Source organism: Salvelinus fontinalis, chromosome 2, assembly GCF_029448725.1.
Source record: "Salvelinus fontinalis isolate EN_2023a chromosome 2, ASM2944872v1, whole genome shotgun sequence".
NCBI lineage: Eukaryota > Metazoa > Chordata > Actinopteri > Salmoniformes > Salmonidae > Salvelinus > Salvelinus fontinalis.
Window position 1 is genome coordinate 32,924,078 of NC_074666.1, and position 24,429 is coordinate 32,948,506.

Consider the following 24,429-nt stretch of genomic DNA (forward strand, 5'->3'; position numbering starts at 1 on the left):
CTAACTCTAGCTTTATGTCCACATCCCAGTTCAACCCTAACCCTAGCTTTATGTTCACATCCCGGTTCAACCCTAACCCTAGCTTTATGTTTACATCTCGGTTCAACCCTAACCCTAGCTTTATGTTCACATCCCGGTTCAACCCTAACCCTAGCTTTATGTTTACATCCCGGTTCAACCCTAACCCTAACTCTAGCTTTATGTCCATATCCCAGTTCAACCCTAACCCTAGCTTTATGTTTACATCCCGGTTCAACCCTAACCCTAGCTTTATGTTTACATCCCGGTTCAACCCTAACCCTAGCTTTATGTTCACATCCCGGTTCAACCCTAACCCTAGCTTTATGTTTACATCCCGGTTCAACCCTAACCCTAGCTTTATGTTTACATCCCGGTTCAACCCTAACCCTAGCTTTATGTTTACATCCCGGTTCAACCCTAACCCTAGCTTTATGTTAACATCCCGGTTCAACCCTGACACTAACCCTGGCTTTATGTTCACATCCCGGTTCAACCCTAACCCTAACTCTAGCTTTATGTCCACATCCCAGTTCAACCCTAACCCTAGCTTTATGTTTACATCCCGGTTCAACCCTAACCCTAGCTTTATGTTTACATCCCGGTTCAACCCTAACCCTTGCTTTATGTTTACATCCCGGTTCAACCCTAACCCTAGCTTTATGTTCACATCCCGGTTCAACCCTAACCCTAGCTTTATGTTTACATCCCGGTTCAACCCTAACCCTAGCTTTATGTTTACATCCCGGTTCAACCCTAACCCTAGCTTTATGTTTACATCCCGGTTCAACCCTAACCCTAGCTTTATGTTAACATCCCGGTTCAACCCTGACACTAACCCTAGCTTTGTGTTCACATCCCGGTTCAACCCTAACCCTAACTCTAGCTTTATGTCCACATCCCGGTTCAACCCTAACCCTAGCTTTATGTTCACATCCTGGTTCAAGACTAACCCTAGCTTTATGTCCACTTCCCAGTTCAACACTAACCCTAGCTTTCTGTCCACATCCTGGTTCAACACTAACCCTAGCTTTATGTTTACATCCCGGTTCAACCCTAACCCTAGCTTTATGTTTACATCCCGGTTCAACCCTAACCCTAGCTTTATGTTTACATCCCGGTTCAACCCTAACCCTAGCTTTATGTTTACATCCCGGTTCAACCCTAACCCTAGCTTTATGTTAACATCCCGGTTCAACCCTGACACTAACCCTAGCTTTATGTTCACATCCCGGTTCAATCCTAACCCTAACTCTAGCTTTATGTCCACATCCTAGTTCAACCCTAAGTCTAGCTTTATGTTTACATCCCGGTTCAACCCTATCCCTAGCTTTATGTTTACATCCCGGTTCAACCCTAACCCTAGCTTTATGTTCACATCCCGGTTCAAACCTAACCCTAGCTTTATGTTTACATCCCGGTTCAACCCTAACCCTAGATTTATGTTTGCATCCCGGTTCAACCCTAACCCTAGCTTTATGTTAACATCCCGGTTCAACCCTGACACTAACCCTAGCTTTATGTTCACATCCCGGTTCAACCCTAACCCCAACTCTAGCTTTATGTCCACATCCCAGTTCAACCCTAACCCTAGCTTTATGTTTACATCCCGGTTCAACCCTAACCCTAGCTTTATGTTTATATCCCGGTTCAACCCTAACCCTAGCTTTATGTTCACATCCCGGTTCAACCCTAACCCTAGCTTTATGTTTACATCCCGGTTCAACCCTAACCCTAGCTTTATGTTTACATCCCGGTTCAACCCTAACCCTAGCTTTATGTTAACATCCCGGTTCAACCCTGACACTAACCCTAGCTTTATGTTCACATCCCGGTTCAACTCTAACCCTAGCTTTATGTTCACATCCCGGTTCAACCCTAACCCTAGCTTTTTGTTTACATCCCGGTTCAACCCTAACCCTAGCTTTATGTTTACATCCCGGTTCAACCCTAACCCTAGCTTTATGTTAACATCCCGGTTCAACCCTGACACTAACCCTAGCTTTATGTTCACATCCCGGTTCAACCCTAACCCTAACTCTAGCTTTATGTCCACATCCCAGTTCAACCCTAACCCTAGCTTTATGTTTACATCCCGGTTCAACCCTAACCCTAGCTTTATGTTTACATCCCGGTTCAACCCTAACCCTAGCTTTATGTTCACATCCCGGTTCAACCATAACCCTAGCTTTATGTTTACATCCCGGTTCAACCCTAACCCTAGCTTTATGTTTTCATCCCGGTTCAACCCTAACCCTAGCTTTATGTTAACATCCCGGTTCAACCCTGACACTAACCCTAGCTTTATGTTCACATCCCGGTTCAACCCTAACCCTAACTCTAGCTTTATGTCCACATCCCAGTTCAACCCTAACCCTAGCTTTATGTTTACATCCCGGTTCAACCCTAACCCTAGCTTTATGTTTACATCCCGGTTCAACCCTAACCCTTGCTTTATGTTTACATCCCGGTTCAACCCTAACCCTAGCTTTATGTTCAAATCCCGGTTCAACCCTAACCCTAGCTTTATGTTTACATCCCGGTTCAACCCTAACCCTAGCTGTATGTTTACATCCCGGTTCAACCCTAACCCTAGCTTTATGTTAACATCCCGGTTCAACCCTGACACTAACCCTAGCTTTATGTTCACATCCCGGTTCAACCCTAACCCTAACTTTATGTTTACATCCCGGTTCAACCCTAACCCTAGCTTTATGTTCACATCCCGGTTCAACACTAACCCTAGCTTTATGTTCACATCCCGGTTCAACACTAACCCTAGCTTTATGTTCACATCCTGGTTCAACACTAACCCTAGCTTTATGTCCACATCCCTGTTCAACCCTAACCCTAGCTTTATGTTCACATCCCGGTTCAACCCTAACCCTAGCTTTATGTTTACATCCCGGTTCACCCCTAACCCTAGCTTTATGTTCACATCCCGGTTCAACACTAACCCTAGCTTTATGTTTACATCCCGGTTCAACACTAACCCTAGCTTTATGTTCACATCCCAGTTCAACACTAACCCTAGCTTTCTGTCCACATCCTGGTTCAACACTAACCCTAGCTTTATGTTTACATCCCGGTTCACCCCTAACCCTAGCTTTATGTCCACATCCCTGTTCAACCCTAACCCTAGCTTTATGTTCACATCCCGGTTCAACCCTAACCCTAGCTTTATGTTCACATCCTGGTTCAAGACTAACCCTAGCTTTATGTTTACATCCCGTTTCAACCCTAACCCTAGCTTTATGTTTACATCCCGGTTCAACCCTAACCCTAGCTTTATGTTTACATCCCGGTTCAACCCTAACCCTAGCTTTATGTTAACATCCCGGTTCAACCCTGACACTAACCCTAGCTTTATGTTCACATCCCGGTTCAACCCTAACCCTAACTCTAGCTTTATGTCCACATCCCAGTTCAACCCTAACCCTAGCTTTATGTTTACATCCCGGTTCAACCCTAACCCTAGCTTTATGTTTACATCTCGGTTCAACCCTAACCCTAGCTTTATGTTCACATCCCGGTTCAACCCTAACCCTAGCTTTATGTTTACATCCCGGTTCAACCCTAACCCTAACTCTAGCTTTATGTCCACATCCCAGTTCAACCCTAACCCTAGCTTTATGTTTACATCCCGGTTCAACCCTAACCCTAGCTTTATGTTTACATCCCGGTTCAACCCTAACCCTAGCTTTATGTTTACATCCCGGTTCAACCCTAACCCTAGCTTTATGTTACATCCCGGTTCAACCCTAACCCTAGCTTTATGTTAACATCCCGGTTCAACCCTGACACTAACCCTAGCTTTATGTTCACGTCCCGGTTCAACCCTAACCCTAACTCTAGCTTTATGTCCACATCCCAGTTCAACCCTAACCCTAGCTTTATGTTTACATCCCGGTTCAACCCTAACCCTAGCTTTATGTTTACATCCCGGTTCAACCCTAACCCTAGCTTTATGTTTACATCCCTGTTCAACCCTAACCCTTGCTTTATGTTCACATCCCGGTTCAACCCTAACCCTAGCTTTATGTTCACATCCCGGTTCAACACTAACCCTAGCTTTATGTTCACATCCCGGTTCAACACTAACCCTAGCTTTATGTTTACATCCCGGTTCACCCCTAACTCTAGCTTTATGTTAACATCCCGGTTCAACCCTGACACTAACCCTAGCTTTATGTTCACATCCCGGTTCAACCCTAACCCTAACTTTATGTTTACATCCCGGTTCAACCCTAACCCTAGCTTTATGTTCACATCCCGGTTCAACACTAACCCTAGCTTTATGTTCACATCCCGGTTCAACACTAACCCTAGCTTTATGTTCACATCCTGGTTCAACACTAACCCTAGCTTTATGTCCACATCCCTGTTCAACCCTAACCCTAGCTTTATGTTCACATCCTGGTTCAACCCTAACCCTAGCTTTATGTTCACATCCTGGTTCAACCCTAACCCTAGCTTTATGTTCACATCCTAGTTCAACACTAACCCTAGCTTTATGTCCACATCCCGGTTCAACCCTAACCCTAGCTTTATGTTCACATCCCAGTTCAACCCTAACCCTAGCTTTATGTTCACATCCTGGTTCAATCCTAACCCTAGCTTTATGTTCACATCCTGGTTCAAGACTAACCCTAGCTTTATGTCCACTTCCCAGTTCAACACTAACCCTAGCTTTATGTCCACTTCCCAGTTCAACACTAACCCTAGCTTTATGTCCACATCCTGGTTCAACACTAACCCTAGCTTTCTGTCCACATCCTGGTTCAACACTAACCCTAGCTTTATGTTCACATCCCGGTTCAACCCTAACCCTAGCTTTATGTTCACATCCTGGTTCAAGACTAACCCTAGCTTTATGTCCACATCCCTGTTCAACCCTAACCCTAGCTTTATGTTCACATCCCGGTTCATCCCTAACCCTAGCTTTATGTTCACATCCTGGTTCAAGACTAACCCTAGCTTTATGTTTACATCCCGTTTCAACCCTAACCCTAGCTTTATGTTTTCATCCCGGTTCAACCCTAACCCTAGCTTTATGTTAACATCCCGGTTCAACCCTGACACTAACCATAAAGTTAAATCCTCATAAAACTTTGGTGAAACTCATTGTCAGTAGTGTGGTAAGAGAAAACATTTTCCTTCCCCATATCAACTCCAGATGAAACACTTCTGACATGCTGTGAACATCTGAGGAGTGCCTGGGACTGTGTGTGTGTGTGTGTGTGTGTGTGTGTGTGTGCGTGTGTGCGTGTGTGCGTGCGTGCGTGCGTGCGTGCGTGCGTGCTTGCGTGAGTGAGCGAGCAAGTGCGTGTGCTAACCTTTGGACATCTTGTCGATGTCGACATAAAATCTCAGCATGAAGGAGCCCATCATGAAACCAAATGCAGGACCGATAGACGTGACAGCCAGGAGAATACCTGCAGGGGGGAACCACAGTCAGCCATAACACTCCTGTTGTGGGGACAATACAGTTAAACAGAAAATAAAGTGTGATTGCTCATGATTTGCTTCTCCCCAGATCATACTTCTAAGTTGATGAAAAGAAAATGAAAGTCTGCTTATCGTTTTTAGACTAAACACAACACAGCCCTGAGAGCTGCAAACAATGAGTGGATACAATACATTCACTTTTGTTACTTTGCCAGTTTTTTCAGCTTCTGCACCAGGGTTAAATGTGAAATGTCTCATCTAGCACTCCCTCTAACATCCCTGCATGTATTCCCAGTATTGGAGGTTATAAAGTGCAGGCAAAAGTTGCAGGAACGTTACAGAAGTATGGTGGAACGCTCCCTACAAAAAAACAAAACAATAATCTACTGATTTGTAGTTAAAAAAACGGAAGTTTTGGCCCAAAAGTCCTGCATCAGAATGTATATTCCCAGTATTCCAAGAATTTTCTGTGTTTCCCAGTCATTCCCAGTGATCGCACCTAGGTAGAAGGGAGAGTTTCTCTTGCTGGCATAGTCATCAATGTAGGAGATTCCGAAGGGTTGGATGGGAACTCCGCCGATTCCCAGGAGTAGCTGTCCTAGGAGCAGGAGCGGGAATACGCCCTGCTGAGCATGACTCTCCTGCTGTGTGCAGCTGTGATTGGACAAGGGGGTTTGGAAGGAGCTCTCTAATTGGCAGAGACCAGAGTTGTCATCCTTGGATTCTATGGAACAAAGGTAGAGGTAGGAAGGAGTTAGAAGTTAGGTGATAACAACTATTTTCGTTTTGAGATTCAAACAAATGTGTGTTTGTGTGTGCGTGTATTTGAATGTGTGTACATGTCTGCATTTGTGTGTGTGACTTACGGCTGATGTGGACTGTGTACTCGTAGGGGCCACTGATGAAATGAGGCAGGGCCATCATCAAAGCAGCCAGACTGGCCACCAGTGCCCCTCCACCGATGAACCGCGGCCGGTGAACACGGCTACCAAAGAAACTCACAAACACTATCAGGACCGTGTTCCCCACCTACACACACAAACGCACACACACACACACGCACGCACACACACACACACACACACAGTCTTGTACAGTTAACCTTGTGGGGACACAAAATTCAGTCCCTTTCAAAATCCTATTTTTCCTAACCCCTATGTCACGTTCCTGACCTGTTTTCTGTTGTTTTTGTATGTGTATGATGGTCAGGGCGTGAGTTTTGGGTGGGCAGTCTATGTTTTCTGTTTCTATGTTGGTTTTGGGTTGCCTGGTATGGCTCTTAATTAGAGGCAGGTGTTTTGCGTTTTCCTCTAATTGAGAGTCATATTTAGGTAGGGTGTTCTCGCTGTTTGTTTGTGGGTGATTGTCTCCTGTGTCGTCCATGTCTGTACCATACGGGACTGTTTGGCTGTTCGTTCGTTTGATGTAGTCTGTTCCTGTCAGTGAGTTCTACGTATAGTTGTGTAAGTTCATGTTCAGGTTTCGTCTACGTCGTTTTCTTATTTTGTTAGTTTTGTAAGTGTTTTGTTTTCGTTTTGCCGTCGTATTCAATAAAAGAGATGGCTTATTTTCCTACTGCTGCGTATTGGTCCACTGATCCTTCTCTCCTCTCCTCGTCCGAGGAAGAGGAGGACAACAGCCCTTACACCCTAACCTTAAACCTAACCTTAAACCGTACTCTTACCCTAACCTTAATCTTAACCCTAACCTTAACCAAAAATCCTAACCTTTTTTAAATTTGTATTATTTCACCTTTATTTAACCAGGTAGGCCAGTTGTGAACAAGTTCTCATTTACAACTGCGACCTGGCCAAGATTAAGCAAAGCAATGCGACACAAACAACAACACAGACTTACACATGGAATAAACAAACATACAGTCAATAACACAATAGAAAATTCTGTATACATTCTATATATTTCAATTTAGCAATTAAACACTGGAGTGATGTGCAGAAGATGAATGTGCAAGCAGAGATACTGGGTTGCAAAGGAGCAAAAAATTAAAATAACAGTATGGGGATGAGGTAGTTGGATGGGCTATTTACAGATGGGCTATGTACAGGTGCAGTGATCTGTGAGCTGCTCTGACGGCTTGTGCTTAAAGTTAGAGAGGGAGATATGAGTCTCCAGCTTCAGTGATTTTTGCAATTCGTTCCAGTCATTGACAGCAGAGAACTGGAAGGAAAGGCGGCCAAATTAGGAATTGGCTTTGGGGGTGACGAGTGAAATATACCTGCTGGAGCGCGTGCTACGAGTGGGTGCTGCTATGGTGACCAGTGAGCTGAGATAAGGCAGGGCTTTACCTAGCAAAGATTTATAGATGACCTGGAGCCAGTGGGTTTGGTGACAAATATGAAGCGAGGGCCAGCCAACGAGAGCATACAGGTCGCAATGGTGGGTAGTATATGGGGCTTTGGTGACAAAACGGATGGCACTGTGATCCACACACACATACCTTAACACACTCACGTGCACCCTCTCACATGTGAAAATTAATCTTCTGAAAATCTTCTGAAAATAATCATCTTAACCTGATGAATTTGGAACAAATGAGCCTGTTATCTGAACCAGCTCAGTAGAGTGGTGGGGTACATTGCACGCTCACCTCATTGAATGAGGCCAGGATGCCAGACTTCTGGCTGGAGAAGCCGTAGCGTCTCTCTATAGTGGAGATGGAGCTCTTCAGATACCCAGACACCAACAGTTGGGCCAGCTGGAGCATACCATGGCATAGCACGAAGAACTAGTGAAGAGAGAGGTTGACAGACTATAGATACGTGTAGTAGGAATCATTCAAAATTAATATAACAGATCTGATCAATGGTCTACAGAAAGCTCAAAAGTCTGATTCAAATATTCAGGAGAACTTTATGTGGAACCATGTCATGTTTCACGTATGACACCTTTATGTAAAGAAATTATGTAATGTAACAAAACGTAATGCTACTGTAGTTACCTGGAGGGCTAAAGAGGGTCTGGTTTTCTCTCTTTAGAATGGCCACTCTGTAGGCCTATGGGTAACTTTATGAGGATTTTCACTCCCAGAACATAATGTGTTACACGTAATACAAACTGCCTAACCCTAATATTTTTTTAGTAATTCTTTATTTGCCAAGTTTCTTATCTTAACTCTCCTGAAGATACAGTTTTACAAGTGAATTCACGAGGAAGTAGACTCATGTAGTTAAAAGACACATACAGAAGCCAAGTTGATGTGTTTCTAACTCATGGGAACACTACAAGGTTGTGCTGAAAACACCAGGAAACACAACCCCTCCTGGGGCTACAGAGGAAAATCACAGTGGACTACAGGACACACATCAACGTTTTCACTACATTAAGAAATAAACTACATTTCAGATTGCAAAACAAGGAAGATTTTCTCCCTTTCCTCTCTGACGGTGGACCTTAGATTTTTTGGCTCCAGTCCACAACATGAGGATATCCTGTCAATTAATGTAGGTTAAACTCCTTAATGTTAGCACGCTAGCAGTCTCTGTGACCCTAACATCACAGAATCTAAGTCTAAATCTTCTGGACTCCTGAACAGCAGTCTGTAGACATAGATTTGCCCTTTGACCTCACTTCCCGGTATTGTCTCAGTTCTGCGACAACACAACACACAAAGCAGACCAATACATTAATTGGGCTTTTTCGACATTGCATGTTATCTACAAATCAGCTTGAATCATAAATAACTACTAATTATTATTTGTAGATCAGTCAATTTACTCACAACGCATCAAAGATTTGATGCTCTCGAACACTGACACTCAGTGAGAGTTGGGAGTAATGATGTGAGAGGTGAGAGACCAGTTGTGGAAAAAATACTAAATTGTCATACTTGAGCAAAGGTAAAGATACCTTAATAGAAAATGACTCAAGTAAAAGTGAAAGTCACCCAGTAAAATATTACTTGAGGAAAAGTCTAAAAGTATCTGGTTTAAAATGTACTTAGGCACATTATTGGTAGAAAGGGTACTCAGTTGTCATACCTGAGTAAAAGTAAAAAGTAAACGCTATACATCAAAATCATTATATTCAGCAAACCAGACGCCACAAGTTATTTGTTTTTTAAATTTACAGACAGACAGGGGAACACTGCCACACATCAATAATTTACAAATGCAATATCTGCGTTTAGTGAATCAGAGGCAGTACGGATGACAATGTGTTATTTTGATTGGTGCATCAATGGGATCATATTGCTGTCCTGCCTGAGCAATCTAAATATAATGAGTACTTTTGGGTGTCAGGGAAAATGTATGGAGTAAAAAGTACATTATTTTCTTTAGGAATGAGTAGAAAGTAAAAGTAGTCAAAAATATGAATAGCAAAGTACAAATACAAATAGTATTACTTCAAAGTATTTTTACTTAACCTTTCTAAAGCAAAGTGTGTGTCCCACGCTGGACGGTTGAGCTAACGTAGGCTAATGCGATTAGCATGAGGTTGTAAGTAACAAGAACATTTCACAGGACATAGACATATCTGATATTCGTAGAAAGCTTAAATTATTGTTAATCTAACTGCACTGTCCAATTTACAGTGAAATAATACAATGCTATTGTTTGAGGAGAGTGCATAGTTATGAACTTGAAAATGTATTAATAAACCAATTAGGCACATTTGGGCAGTCTTGATACAACATTTGAACAGAAATGCAATGGTTCATTGGATCAGTCTAAAACGTTGCACATACACTGCTGCCATCTAGTGGCCAAAATCTAAATTGAGCCTGGGCTGGAATAATATGTATGTTTTTTTTCTTTGTATTATCTTTTACCAGATCTAATGTGTTATATTCTCCTACATTAATTTCACATTTCCACAAACTGCAAAGTTTTTCCTTTCAAATGGTATCAAGAATATGCATATCCTTGCTTTAGGTCCTGAGCTAAAGGCAGTTAGATTTGGGTATGTCATTTTAGGCGAAAATTGAAAAAAAGGGGCGGATCCTAAAGAGGTACTTATACCACTGGGAGTAAAATGTAATAAACGAGAACCTATAATTTTGGAAATTGTACACACAACAGCAACAGCCGGACGGTAAAATTATATTATGCTAATCAGCGTTGTTGCGTGGCGTTCTAAAAAGTATGCTACTCTCATAGATTTCTATTCCTTTGCTACTACTGGTATGTAATTGACATTTGGCGCTAGTTGCAAGTGGAAATGTTATATGTAGTTTTGAGGTGATGCAGCCTACCTTGATACTGTTGAAGGGGCTCCTGCATCTGGCAGGAGGCTTCGACCTCAATTGTTCAGAGTTCTTCTGGAGGTCGCTGGCCATCACACCTGTCAGACTCAGTGATCCAAACCAGGAAGTAGAAAATCTATAAATGTCACAATGTCACAGATTTCCAGTCCTTTCTTTTCCTTGTACTCTGGTTACTTTGTATCTTCAATCTTTATATTCAATTTGTCTCTCTATAATTTGGACTCCAATAACACTTATACTTACTTCTATCTCTGCTGGTGTTCTGTATCTACTGCCATTGTTAAAATCAGGTAGAGGAGATGTGCTATTAATTTAAATCATATTGAGATGCAGTGCACTGAGTTTATATTCAGTTTGAAGAAAAACTATCTTCATTCACATCATAATGTTGAGAGAGAGAGAAAGAGAGAGATTAAGAGAGAAAGAGACAGAGAGTGGGGACAGAGAGATCGACAAATTGAGACCAACAGAGACCGATGTAGGGAGAAAAATTTAGGGGGATATGCTTGGGTTCAAGTTGTCCACCATTTCTCATTACAAAGTGAATGTGAAAGTCAGTAAGCATTACTCCATTACCTCCCATAAAGAATCCCAAGTTGTGGTGACATGCTGGAGAGATCATGACTTTAAGATTAACTTTACCTTAGTTTGGTGAATTACTGTGCACATTATGCACTAGATCACACTAAACAATGCACTAATAGCAGATATAAATCTGAAGACCACACAGAAGAGAGGTTGCATGGCACTGGCCACTAGAACACACCTTAGAGAAGCATTTCCACATGCAGTATATACTTACTGTGTGTTCTTACTGTAAAGCAGTAAAATGCTGCAATATACAGTGTCTTCAGAAAGTATTCACACCCCTTGACTTTTTCCAAATTTTGTTGTGCTACAGCCTGAATTGAAAATGTATAAAAAACATTTTTGTCACTGGCCTACACACAATCCCCATGACGACAAAGGTGCTTCAACAAAGTATTGACTCTGAAGTGTGAATACATATGTAAATGAGATATTTCTCCATTTCCTTTTCAATACATTTGCAAAAACAAAAACAAAAAAAACATGTTTTCACTTTGTCATTATGGGGTATTGTGTGTAGATGGGTGAGAGAAAAAAAATCTATTTTGAATTGAGGCTGTAACATAACAAAATGTGGAGTCAAATGGTATGAATACTTTCTGAAGGCATTGTAGTGTTTTTGTGTGGTGTTTTTCCACGTTTCCCCCCCAAGCATGTTTGTGTAACGTGGGAGTTGGTGTGGCTGCAGTCAAGAGAGATAAGATGGGCAGGAGACAAGCACCAATCAGTTGTGGAATGTCAACAAAAACAAACACTGCACCATAAAATACCACACCAGTGGGACTGGCATTACTGCAGTCGTAGAAATATCAAACTCCATTTCAGACTCCTCAAATGTATACACACAAAAGCAATACATTTTAGATTTTAGTGCTAACACCTTGGTGTTCATTGTTAGGCACATGCACTAAATGCCAAAAGGCCAGTTTCAACCATAAATACAGTTGAAGTCGGAAGTTTACATACGCCTTAGCCAAATACATTTAAACTCAGTTTTTCACAATTCCTGACATTTAATCCCAGTAAAATTTCCCTGCCTTAGGTCAGTTAGGATCAACACTTTATTTTAAGAATGTGAAATGTCAGAATAATAGCAGAGAGAATGATTTATTTCAGCTTTTATTTCTTTCATCACATTCCCAGTGGGTCAGAAGTTTACATACACTCAATTAGTATTTGGTAGCATTGCCTTTAAATTGTTTAACTTGGGTCAAACGTTTCGGGTAGCCTTCCACAAGCTTCCCACAATAAGTTGGGTGCATTTTGGCCCATTCCTCCTGACAGAGCTGGTGTAACTGAGTCAGGTTTGTAGGCCTCCTTGCTCACACACGCTTTTTCAGTTCTGCCCACAAGTGTTCTATAGGATTGAGGGCAGGGCTTGGTGATGGCCACTCCTCTACCTTGACTTTGTTGTCCTTAAGCCATTTTGCCACAACTTTGGAAGTATGCTTGGGGTCATTGTCCATTTGGAAGACCCATTTGCCGCCAAGCTTTAACTTCTTGACTGATGTCTTGAGATGTTGCTTCATTATATCCACATAATTTTCCTACCTCACAATGCCATCTATTTTGTGAAGTGCACCAGTACCTTCTGCAGCAAAGCACCCCCACAACATGATGCTGCCACCCCCGTGCATCACGGATGGGATGGTGTTCTTCGGCTTGCAAGCCTCCCCCTTTTTCCTACAAACATAACGATGGTCATTATGGCCAAACAGTTCTATTTTTGTTTCATCAGACCAGAGGAAATTTCTCCAAAAAGTATGATCTTTGTCCCCATGTGCAGTTGCAAACCGTAGTCTGGCTTTTTTATGGTCGTTTTGGAGCAGTGACTTCTTCCTTGCTGAGCGGCCTTTCAGGTTATGTCGATATAGGACTCGTTTTTCTGTGGATATAGATACGTTTGTACCCGTTTCCTCCAGCATCTTCACAAGGTCCTTTGCTGTTGTTCTGGGATCAATTTGCACTTTTCACACCAAAGTACGTTCATCTCTAGGAGACAGAACGCGTCTCCTTCATGGGCGGTATGACGGCTGCGTGATCCCATGGGGTATATACTTGCGTACTATTGTTTGAACGTGGTACCTTCAGGCATTTGGAAATTGCTCCCAAGGATGAACCAGACTTGTGGAGGTCTACAATTGTTTTTCTGAGGTCTTGGCTGATTTCTTTTGATTTTTCCATGATGTCAAGCAAAGAGGCACTGAGTTTGAAGGTAGGCGTTGAAATACATCCACAGGTACCCCTCCAATTGACTCAATTGATATCAATTAGCCTATCAGAAGCTTCTAAAGCCATGACATCATTTTCTGGAATTTTTCCAAGCTTTTTAAAGGCACAGTCAAGTTAGTGTATTTAAACTTCTGACCCACTGGAATTGTGATACAGTGAATTTTAGGTGAAATAATCTGTCTGTAAACAATTGCTGGAAAGAATTACTTGTCACATGCACAAAGTAGATGTCCTAACCGACATGCCAAAACTATAGTTTGTTAACAAGACATTTGTGGAGAGGTTGAAAAACAAGTTTTAATGATTCCAACCGAAGTATTTAAACTTCCAACTTCAACTGTATGCTGCACACAGCAACCTGTCCTTTCACACATAATCTCTACACACTGCACAGTACATTAGATTACAGTGTCTGAATTACAGCTAGTAGAGTTAGTGGATAGTGGATCACAGTTAAAAACAGTAGTACAGAACAGTACAGTTGGTCACTTACTTTGTAGATGAAGCTGAGGTTTAGTCGTGTGTTCTGTATCCACTCCTCAGATGTCGACTCACACAGAAAGTGAGCTTAGTTGGAACCCCAGGAGGTAGCTTTCACTCGATGAAATAAGGCATGCTCAACTTTGATGAATTCCTTGAAATGGGCAAGTGACTGAACAGAAAGGGGGAGGAGAGTGGGGCTGGGAGTGAGAGTGGGGGTGTGGGTGGGAATGAGGAAAAGGGAGGTCAGTTAACATTATAAGAGAATACAGGATAAGAGAAAGGAGATAAACTCTGCTATCATGTGGGTAGAATGCCTGAACATAACATACTGTACTGGTTGTTAGACAGCTATGAACATTGTTTATTTGGCTTATAGTAAAGACTGAGCGCAAAAGATCTGAATTGGATGGTTAATTTGGTGTGATATACACTTGAAGTGGGAAGTTTACATACTTAGGTTGGAGTCATGGAAACGCGTTTTTCAACCACTCCACGAATGTCTTGTTATCAAACTATAGTTTTGGCAAGTCGGTTAGGACATCTACTTTGTGCATGACACAAATCATTTTTCCAACAATTGTTAACAGACAGATTATTTCATTTGTAATTCACTGTATCACAATTCCAGTGGGTCAGAAGTTTACATACACTAAGTTGACTCTCCCTTTCAACAGCTTGGAAAATTCCAGAAAATTATGTCATGGCTTTAGAATCTGCTGATAGGCTAATTGACATAATTTGAGTCAATTGGAAGTGTACCTGTGAATGTATTTCAAGGCCTACCTTCACACTCTGTGCCTCTTTGCTTGACATCATGGAAAATCGAAAGAAATCAGCCAAGACCTCAGAAAAACATTTGTAGACCTCCACAAGTCTGGTTCATCCCTGGGAGCAATTTCCAAACGCCTGAAGGTACCATGTTCATCTGTGAAAACAATAGTACGCAAGTATAAACACCGTGGGACCACGCAGCCATCATACAGCTCAGGAAGGAGATGTGTTCTGTCGCCTAGAGATGATCGTACTTTGGCACGAAAAGTGCAAATTGATCCCAGAACAACAGCAAAGGACCTTGTGAAGATCCTGGAGGAAACAGGTACACAAGTATCTATATCAACAGTAAAACAAGTCCTATATCGACATAACCTGAAAGGCCGCTCAGCAAGGAAGAAGTCACTGCTCCAAAGCGACCATAAAAAAGCCAGACTACGGTTTGCAACTGCACATGGGGACAAAGATCATACTTTTTAGAGAAATTTCCTCTGGTCTGATGAAACAAAAATAGAACTGTTTGGCCATAATGACCATCGTTATGTTTGGAGGAAAACGGGGGAGGCTTGCAAGCCGAAAAACACCATCCCAACCGTGAAGTACGGGGGTTGCAGCATCATGTTGTCAGGGTGCTTTGCTACAGGAGGTACTGGTGCACTTCACAAAATAGATGGCATCATGAGGTAGGAAAATTATGTGGATATAATGAAGCAACATCTCAAGACATCAGTCAGGAAGTTAAAGCTTGGTCGCAAATGGGTCTTCCAAATGGACAATGACCCCAAGCATACTTCCAAAGTTGTGGCAAAATGGCTTAAGGACAACAAAGTCAAGGTAGAGGAGTGGCCATCACCAAGCCCTGCCCTCAATCCTATAGAACACTTGTGGGCAGAACTGAAAAAGCGTGTGTGAGTAAGGAGGCCTACAAACCTGACTCAGTTACACCAGCTCTGTCAGGAGGAATGGGCCAAAATGCACCCAATTTATTGTGGGAAGCTTGTGGAAGGCTACCCGAAACGTTTGGCCCAAGTTAAACAATTTAAAGGCAATGCTACCAAATACTAATTGAGTGTATGTAAACTTCTGACCCACTGGGAATGTGATGAAAGAAATAAAAGCTGAAATAAATAATTCTCTCTGCTATTATTCTGACATTTCACATTCTTAAAATAAAGTGGTGATCGTAACTGACCTAAGACAGGGAAATTTTACTGGGATTAAATGTCAGGAATTGTGAAAAACTGAGTTTAAATGTATTTGACTAAGGTGTATGTAAACTTCTGACTTCAACTGTATGTTATCTTGATTAGCGTTAATAATCCTTTTAACTATACTGAACAAGATAAAGGAAAAAGGAAACCGCACACTGCTCTTGATAGTATCACCGATGTTTAATAAGCGTACTTATCGGCTTCACGGCCTTCGTCAGAGCTTTTGTGATTTTTAAAAATTTGCACCCTTATGTAGACCTGGCCCCGTTCTACATATCGAAGGGGGTTGGAGGCAAAGGAAAAACAAATAAGTGCTACCAAATATAACAATATGCATTTCATAAATATTGCAAAAGTGTATAAATAAGGCGTATTGAACACGTCTATAAAACCTCAATGAGGACATAGGAAGTTTTCATTAGTCATTGGGTGCATCGTACGAAAAACGCCAGAATAATCTACAATAGACACATATTTCATGTTCAAATTCACAACATAACATACCTAGGCATTTCATCATTAAGTCCTTTAGGAAATAATGTCTGGAGGGTGAAAATCCAAAAACATTCTCTTTTACTTAGAGTATTATTAATATCTCCTCCCCTGTCTGATATCTTAACTTTCTCTATGCCACAAAATCTAAAGGTGGAAATGTCATGCTTCAGGCCATTGAAATGTACAGCGACTGGATAATCCCTGTCGTTTCTCCTGATTGAACTTTTATGTTCACTAATTCTCTGTTTGAGAGAGCGGGTGGTTTTACTACCGACATAACAGAGCCCACATGGACATTTAATAATGTAAATAACATGGGTGGTGGAACACGTAATAATGTCATTTATTAGCAACCGTTTTCCTGTGTGTGGGTGGCAGAAATATTCACATTTCATCATATTGTTGCACTGTGCGCATCCTCTGCATTTATAGCTACCATTTGGTAGAGGGCGTAAAAGAGCTTGGCTGATTTTCTTTTGTGGCTGGCAGTTGGCATGAACCAATTTATCGCGTAAATTGCGACCTCTCCTATACACAATACGTGGTGGATATTTAAATTCACCCGGCAAAGCTGGGTCTGATGATAAAATATGCCAGTGTTTCTTGACGACACCTCCCACTTTTCGCGAATTCAAAGTATATGTAGTTGTGAACATTACGGAGTGTTCTTTAGCTTTAGCGGGTCTTTTTTGTAGCAGTTCATCTCGTGTTTTTTCCAATGCCAAATTATGAGCTTCATCCACACATTATGACGAATAGCCTCTTATTAGATACCCCATGCGCATCTCCGCTGCTTTTTCTAGATAATCCTCTGTGGAGTGGCATATACGGCGCAGTCTAAAAAAACTATACTGAACAAAAATAAACGCAGCATGCAACAATTTCAAAGATTTTACTGAGTTACAGTTCATATAAGGAAATCAATCGATTGAAGTAAATTAATTTGGCCCTAATCTATGGATTTCACATGACTGGAAATACAGATATGCATCTGTTGGTCACAGATACTTAAAAAAAAGGTAGGGGCATGGATCAGAAAACCAGTCAGTATCTGGTGTGACCACCATTTGCCTCACGCAGCGCGACATCTCCTTCGCATAGAGTTGATCAGGCTGTTGATTGTGGCCTGTGGAATGTTGTCCCACTCCTCTCCAAAGGCTGTGCGAAGTTGTTGGATATTGGTGGGAACTGGAACACACTGTTGTACTTGTCGATCCAGAGCATCCCAAACATGCTCAATTGGTGACATGTCTGGTGAGTATGCAGGCCATGGAAGAACTGGGCCATTTTCAGCTTCCTGTAATTGTGTGCAGATCCTTGCGACATGGCACAGTGCATTATCATGCTGAAACATGAGGTGATTGCGGCGGATGAATGGCACGACAATGGGAATCCGGATTTTGTCAAGGTATCTCTGTGCATTCAAATTGTCATCGATAAACTGCAATTGTGTTCGTTACCATAACCCCAACGCCACCATGGGGCAATCTGTTCACAACGTTGACATCAGCAAACCGCTCGCCCAACGCCATAAACGTGGTTTGCACTAGTGAAGCCGGTTGGACGTACTGCCAAATTCTCTAAAATGACATAGGAGGCAGCTTATGGAAGATAAATTACCATTAAATTCTCCTGCAACAGCTCTGGTGGACATTCCTGCAGTCAGCATGCCAATTGCACGCTCCCTCAAAACTTGAGACATCTGTTGCATTGTGTTCTGCGACAAACCTCAATTTTATTAGTGGCATCTTATTGTCCCCAGCACAAGGTGCCCCTGTGTAATGATCATGCTGTGTAATGATCAACTTCTTGATATTGTACACCCGTCAGGTGGATGGATTATATATTTATTTTTGTGAGTATGGAACATTTCTGGGATCTTTTCTTTCAGCTCATGAAACATTGGACCAACACTTTACATGTTGCCTTTATATTTTTATTCAGTGTAAATAACACTATTCTGATATTAGCCTCTGGTGGTTTTATTGGATATCCTCAGGACTCTGATCAGGCTGCAATGGCATCATATCACCAGGAGATGGTATATACAGTGCTTTGTATGGGATATTTCCGTAAAGAGCACGCTACAGAAAATCACAGAGAACCTGTACTTTACAACCAACTGCAAGACAAAACTCATTTTGCCGCAGTCTTCAAACGTGTAATTGGACATTTTGAAAAGCAATGATATCTTGATCTGAATCACAGGCCTACTGCCCTAATGACACCCTCGCCAGGCTGCATTGCCATCTATTTAGTACGTGAGTTACTCTACATCCCCTTAGTGTACTTATCTCCTGGCCACACTTTATTTGGATAGTCCAGATTGTCCATCGGCAGATGCTCTACAGATGGTCATACTATCAACACTGTATGTTGATAAGCAACTGTTTCCTAAGGTTACAGTTAGGGTTAGGTTTAAAATGAGGGTTAGTGTAAGGGTTATGGTTAGTGTTAGTGTTAGGTTAAGGCTTAGGGTTAGTAGATAGTTAGTTGAAATGTTATTGATAGTCTGTAGAGCATCTACAGATGGACTATCCAAGTTAACGCCTTAATAAATGTCCTTACTGCAAAATCCAAACTTGTCAAAATTGTTTCATTTCTCGTTCAGCTCCTGACTCCTGATTTTGGCTTCCGGTCTAAGGCACTGCATTTCAGTGCAAGAGGCATCACTACAGTCAATGGTTCGGATCCAGGCTGTATCACATGCGGCTGTGATTGGGAGTCCCATAAGGCGGTGCACAATTGGCCCAGTATCGCCCGGGTTTGGCTAGGGTAGGCAGTCAATGTAAATAAGAATTTGTTCTTAACTGACTTACCTGGACAACGCGTCCGATGTAGCGGGCCAGTAAAACATATTTTGTTGTTTAATTCATTATGGCATTTCTTTGTGTAAACAACTGTTTTCCCATTTTCAAGGCAAGTGACCATGATCTTCGGGCAACCAAAAAATACTGCTGACTTGGCCAATGGGAAAGTGCTTTTCAGACCTTAAAGTTAGTCTCTGTGTAAGGTATGACATAATGATTAATCAGTTGCCAAACGGTTTTATGATGACAGAGTTTTTCTAACCAGGTCACATAGTTTTAAACAAGAAAAACTCCTGGCCCTATAGGGAGGATGAAAACCCTGTCAAACTGTAGCAACCTTGTACTTGTTCAACGAATTGTATTTTAAAAGTAAACTAATGGGGGTTTCTGTTACATGTGCATTAACACAGTCTAGCCTATGTAATCACTATTTGTTGATTTAGTAAAACATTTTAATTAAAAAAGGCCCAGGTACCCTAGCCAACTAAAGTTTGAATATAAACAACATTTTAAACAAAATATAAACAACATTTCACATTTTAACACAAATACATTTGCTTAGGCTACAAAAACTGTAGGGATCCTGGTTTATAAGCGTGGATATGGAGAATGTTGAGTGTTCGAGCAGCGCTCTCTGTTTTCTGCTTTGTTTCCCATGGGCAGATGGGACAGGGTGCATAGAGGCCAGGCATACAGTTGATCAGCCTGATACAGCATGTCAGATCGTTAATGTGTAGGTGTAGGCTGCTACAACATTTCTGTAAAGTGTTTTTGCTTTTGTCTGATGGGAGTGAGCTTTCTATAGATGCTTGACACATGCGACCTGTGATTTCAGTGAATCTGATTGGTCAACACACACACACACACACACACACACACACACACACACACACACACACACACACACACACACACACACGCGCACACGCACACGCACAAGCACACGCACACGCACACACACACACACACACACACAAACCAGCATCACTCCGATGAGAAGGTCATAGATGCGAGTTGACGAATTATGAGGCAAGTCTAGTCAGTCTAAAAAACAGTAAGACTACTTTGTCCCTGTTTTCAATGCTTTTGCTTCAATTTAATAAACCAAATCAAAGTGGTGGGGGGCTACCCCACCTAATTGAAAAGTGCTGAGGCAAATGCCTGCTCGCCACACGTTTCCTATCGTCCCTGCAGTGGACACAACACTACAGGGTCCATATCTATTATATTACTTTTTATTGAATGTTGCTTAGACTGATTTTTAATTGTGCAAGAGTAATAAGACCTGAGAGGCGCAGCAGTCTAAGGCACTGCTTCTCAGTGCTAGAGGTGTCACTACAGACCCTGGTTCAATTCCAGGCTGTATCACAACCAGCCGTGATTTAACGGGGTGGCAAGTAGTCTAGTGGTTAGAGCGTTGGGCCAGTAACCGAAAGGTTGCTAGATCAAATCCCTGAGCTGACAAGGTAAATGTCTGTCGTTCTGCTCCTGAACAAGGCAGTTAACCCACTGTTCCTAGGCTGTTATTGTAAATAAGAATTTGTTCTGAACTGACTTGCAGAGTTCAATAAATCAATTACAGCCTCTCAAATAGTGTGAATCTTTCCAGAGCAAAGTAATAGGTTTTCTGAGTCTGACCTTGGCAGTCATTTTCTTATACAATAAAGGTCTTGGATGTGTTTCCAACTCTTGTTTCAGAAGTGAAACACCTGTTCAAAGAAATGCCTAATAGATACAATAAAGTCATCATTATCATCATCATCACCTCCGCTGTTGTAGTGGACGCCTGTTCAATGGTCAATTCATTGTAATTAAATGTGTCAAGGACTAGGGGTAGCCTACTAGTGAAAGGGAACATATTTGGTGAGAGAGTAACAGAACAGCACAGATTTCCAGCTGGATTGGTAACATTATGTACTTATTTATTGATGGTCAAATTCTTGAGTTAGGGCCAGTTCGTACTCTCATGTCCTTGAGTTTCTATGACAACTAAAGTTATGTTTGTATCTTTTTCCTCCAAGCACCATGGAACACTCTGTTATTAACAAGGAGCTCAAGGGAAAAGTTGGCTCCCTAATGTCTGCTGTTTCATCACCCCTGCCCCCAGTCAACATGCCCCCGTTAGAATAGCATGGACCTCTGAGCGACTAGAGGATCCATAATGAACGCTAACCTAATGGCTCTGCCTAACACCCATAGGGATGAGTGGAACTGTTGCACTGTCATTATCAAGCTCCATTGTGGGATGACTTCAACAAACACCTATTAAAAGTGTCTGATAGTAATTAGTGCTTTGGGAGCCAGAGATTGTGTTTATCAGACGGCTACGTTAATACTAATGATATAAGTCCATAATGTTGTCTCCTGGTATTTGAGGCCCAACAGCTCCACCTCTACCTCATAATCACAAGACTGATTGGTGTTTGGCTTTTGGGCCTTGGGTTTTTCTGTATTGCCTACTAGAGTGATATAGTTTAGACAACAGTTCAAACTTTGAATTTTGCTCAGTCAGTATTATATAGTCTGTGTTCATAATGAATCCCACTCTTATTTCAGACAATAATAGGCCTACACAAATTTCATGCTGAGCTTTTCTGTCTGTAGGTGTCTGTGTGACACTATTTTCTGTGTCCTCACTCCTCACTAAAGTATGCTCTATAACCCTGCATTGTCCAGTGGACAACCTGGCTGAGAAAGGGAGAGAAAGGGGGGGAAGAATGAGAGATGAGTAGAGGGACAGGCCAAACTGAACAGTCCATCCGAAGGGGCCCAACTATTCCCTGTCTTCTGCCCTGGAGGGCCATCCCAGGGTGCATCACTTCACCTCCTCTAATTCAATTATTTCTGGGTCATCAGCAACACCTATGAGGCCAGAGGGACCGTTCACTACCTACAAGACCACACACACCACCTCCTTCACACACATACATACTTTAGTTTGTTGAATGGACATTGAGTGAGTCTGCACAGTGCTTTCTCACCAGTGGCTGTTTGGAGGGTGTGAGGAGGCTGTCCCTACAGAGACCTCATTAACCCCCTGGTGTTACATGGTGTGATTAGTGGCTCTATGACAGTGACTGGGGAACTCATTAGTCAGACATGGGCTCTATACTGCAGCAACAAGTTGCAACACTAACAAACAAGCATGTGTGATGAAATAGCAGAGTCAATCTTACACACAGATATGCCTACACACAAGGGTTGGAGTCCATTTGGATATAATCAGTCAGTTCAGGAAGTAAACTGTTGGCACTACATCTATCTTAAGTGACTTCTCAATAGACTGAAAAGGAGGAGCTATTTATTTCAAGTTTTGTAATTAAAAATTTAAATCACTTTCTGAATTGAGTTACCTTAATTTGAATTGACCTTAGCCCTGCTTCAAACAACAAGCAAAATAAGAAACACATACATGCAGATGTACACTCCGACACATTTCTGATATGTATTTGTAACTCAATTGCTACATAATTTTAAAAAAAGTATAAATAAGGATATATCATACCAATGATATATACTCATCGATTCCTTCAGAATATAACTTATAAAAGCTCAATGAGCTTAGTTCAACTGGTACCCCATCAGAACTGAAAATATAAGATTGTTTTACTCCAATGTTTGAAAACATTGTAAATGTAGACAAACACTGTTTAAACCTAATAATATGCTTAAAACTCTAAATTGGATAACTTAGATGGTCAGTCCTTGCATCAATGGCTACAGTAGGTCTATGAATTTAAGAGTGGTTACATTTATTCAGGCCCATCTCTCAGCTTTTTACCAAAACAGAGGCTGGATGACTGCTTTGTTATTTTTTCAACTCCGGATTGTCCCTGTAAATATACATTTTGAAACAATAAATGTTTCTGACCAATATCCCTGCTAGCCAGCGACACACCCAATGCTTAGCCTACATTTTTTTTTACAATTAAAGTGTTTGGGACCTGATGGAAGGCACTAATACCATTTTAAAAAAGAATCCATTACTAATTTGTGTCACCATCCATGACTATCATCATCAAATGTGTGTTCCTTATCTACATTTTTCTCAGGGTTATGGTACTGTAGAACCTCCTGACATTTATTGGAGCTAGTGGAAAGCAGTAGCTGATGATGATCATAAGAATGACGATCATAGATCATAGATGACCAGGTCAGAGGCGTAGGTCTGTAAGGTTTTACGTGGACTGCCCTTGTCACTCCTCCTCATCAGTCAGGCTGACAGGATCTTGGCGTAGCAGAAACCGATGATAAAGAAAGGTGCTGCTGCTGAGAGTCCAAGACAAGTCATGCACAAACCTGGAATGACATGAAGAATATACTTACTTGTCGTAGATGTTGTTGATGGGGGTGGGTAAGCAGGCCAGGTTCAGGATGGAGCGGTTGCTGCAGTAGACATGCCTGATGAAGTTGCCACATAGGGAGGTACACACATTCAAAGTGAAGAGCGCAGCTATAAGGCTGATTGCTTCTGGCCAGCATGAACACAAACACCATGTGGGCCATGGTCATGATAGCATGGTACCTCAGTGGTGAACCGCCACATACTGTACCTGCAGTTAGAATAGCATAGAATAGTCAGTATCTGGTGTGACCAACATTTGCAGAGCGACACTCCTTAGCATAGAGTTGATCAGGTAGTTGATTGTGGCCTGTGAAATGTTGTCCCACTCCACTTCAATGACTGTGCGAAGTTGTTGGATATTGGTGGAATCTTAAACACACTGTCGTACATGTATATCCAGAGCATCCCAAACATGCTCAATGGGTGACATGTCTGGTGAGTATGCAGGCCATGGAAGAACAGGAACATTTTCAGCTTCCAGGAATTGTGTACAGATCCTTGCAACATGGGGGCATGTATTATCATGCTGAAACATGAGGTGATGGCGGCGGATGAATGGATTTCGTCACGGTATCTCTTTGCATTCAAATTGCCATCGATAAAATGCAATTGTGTTCGTCGTCCGTAGCTTATGCCTGCCCATAACATGACCCCACCACCATGTTCACAACATTGACATCAGCAAACCGCTTTTTATTGTCCCCAGTTCAAGGTGCACCTGTGTAATGATCATGCTGTTTAGTCAGCTTCTTGATATGTCACAACTGTCAGGTGGATGGATTATCTTGGCAAATGAGAAATGCT

General features: G+C 41.9%; 1 protein-coding gene across 2 annotated transcripts in view; it reads right to left on the minus strand.

The window, feature by feature from the left end:
* LOC129817226 (solute carrier organic anion transporter family member 2B1-like) overlaps positions 1-14,166 on the minus strand; it is a 36,640-nt gene extending 22,474 nt beyond the window's left edge. The window contains exons 1-6 of one of the 2 annotated variants that reach the window (XM_055872268.1): positions 14,004-14,166; positions 10,679-10,775; positions 8,075-8,212; positions 6,333-6,495; positions 5,966-6,190; positions 5,355-5,453 (exon numbers count right to left, since the gene is read on the minus strand). In XM_055872268.1, the coding sequence (XP_055728243.1) occupies positions 5,355-5,453; positions 5,966-6,190; positions 6,333-6,495; positions 8,075-8,212; positions 10,679-10,762 (709 nt within the window). In that variant the 5' untranslated portion in view covers positions 10,763-10,775; positions 14,004-14,166. Of the gene's footprint in view, positions 1-5,354; positions 5,454-5,965; positions 6,191-6,332; positions 6,496-8,074; positions 8,213-10,678; positions 10,806-14,003 lie in introns of both variants that reach the window. The other variant, XM_055872261.1, reaches the window with a different exon arrangement.
* Positions 14,167-24,429: the final 10,263 nt, after the last annotated feature.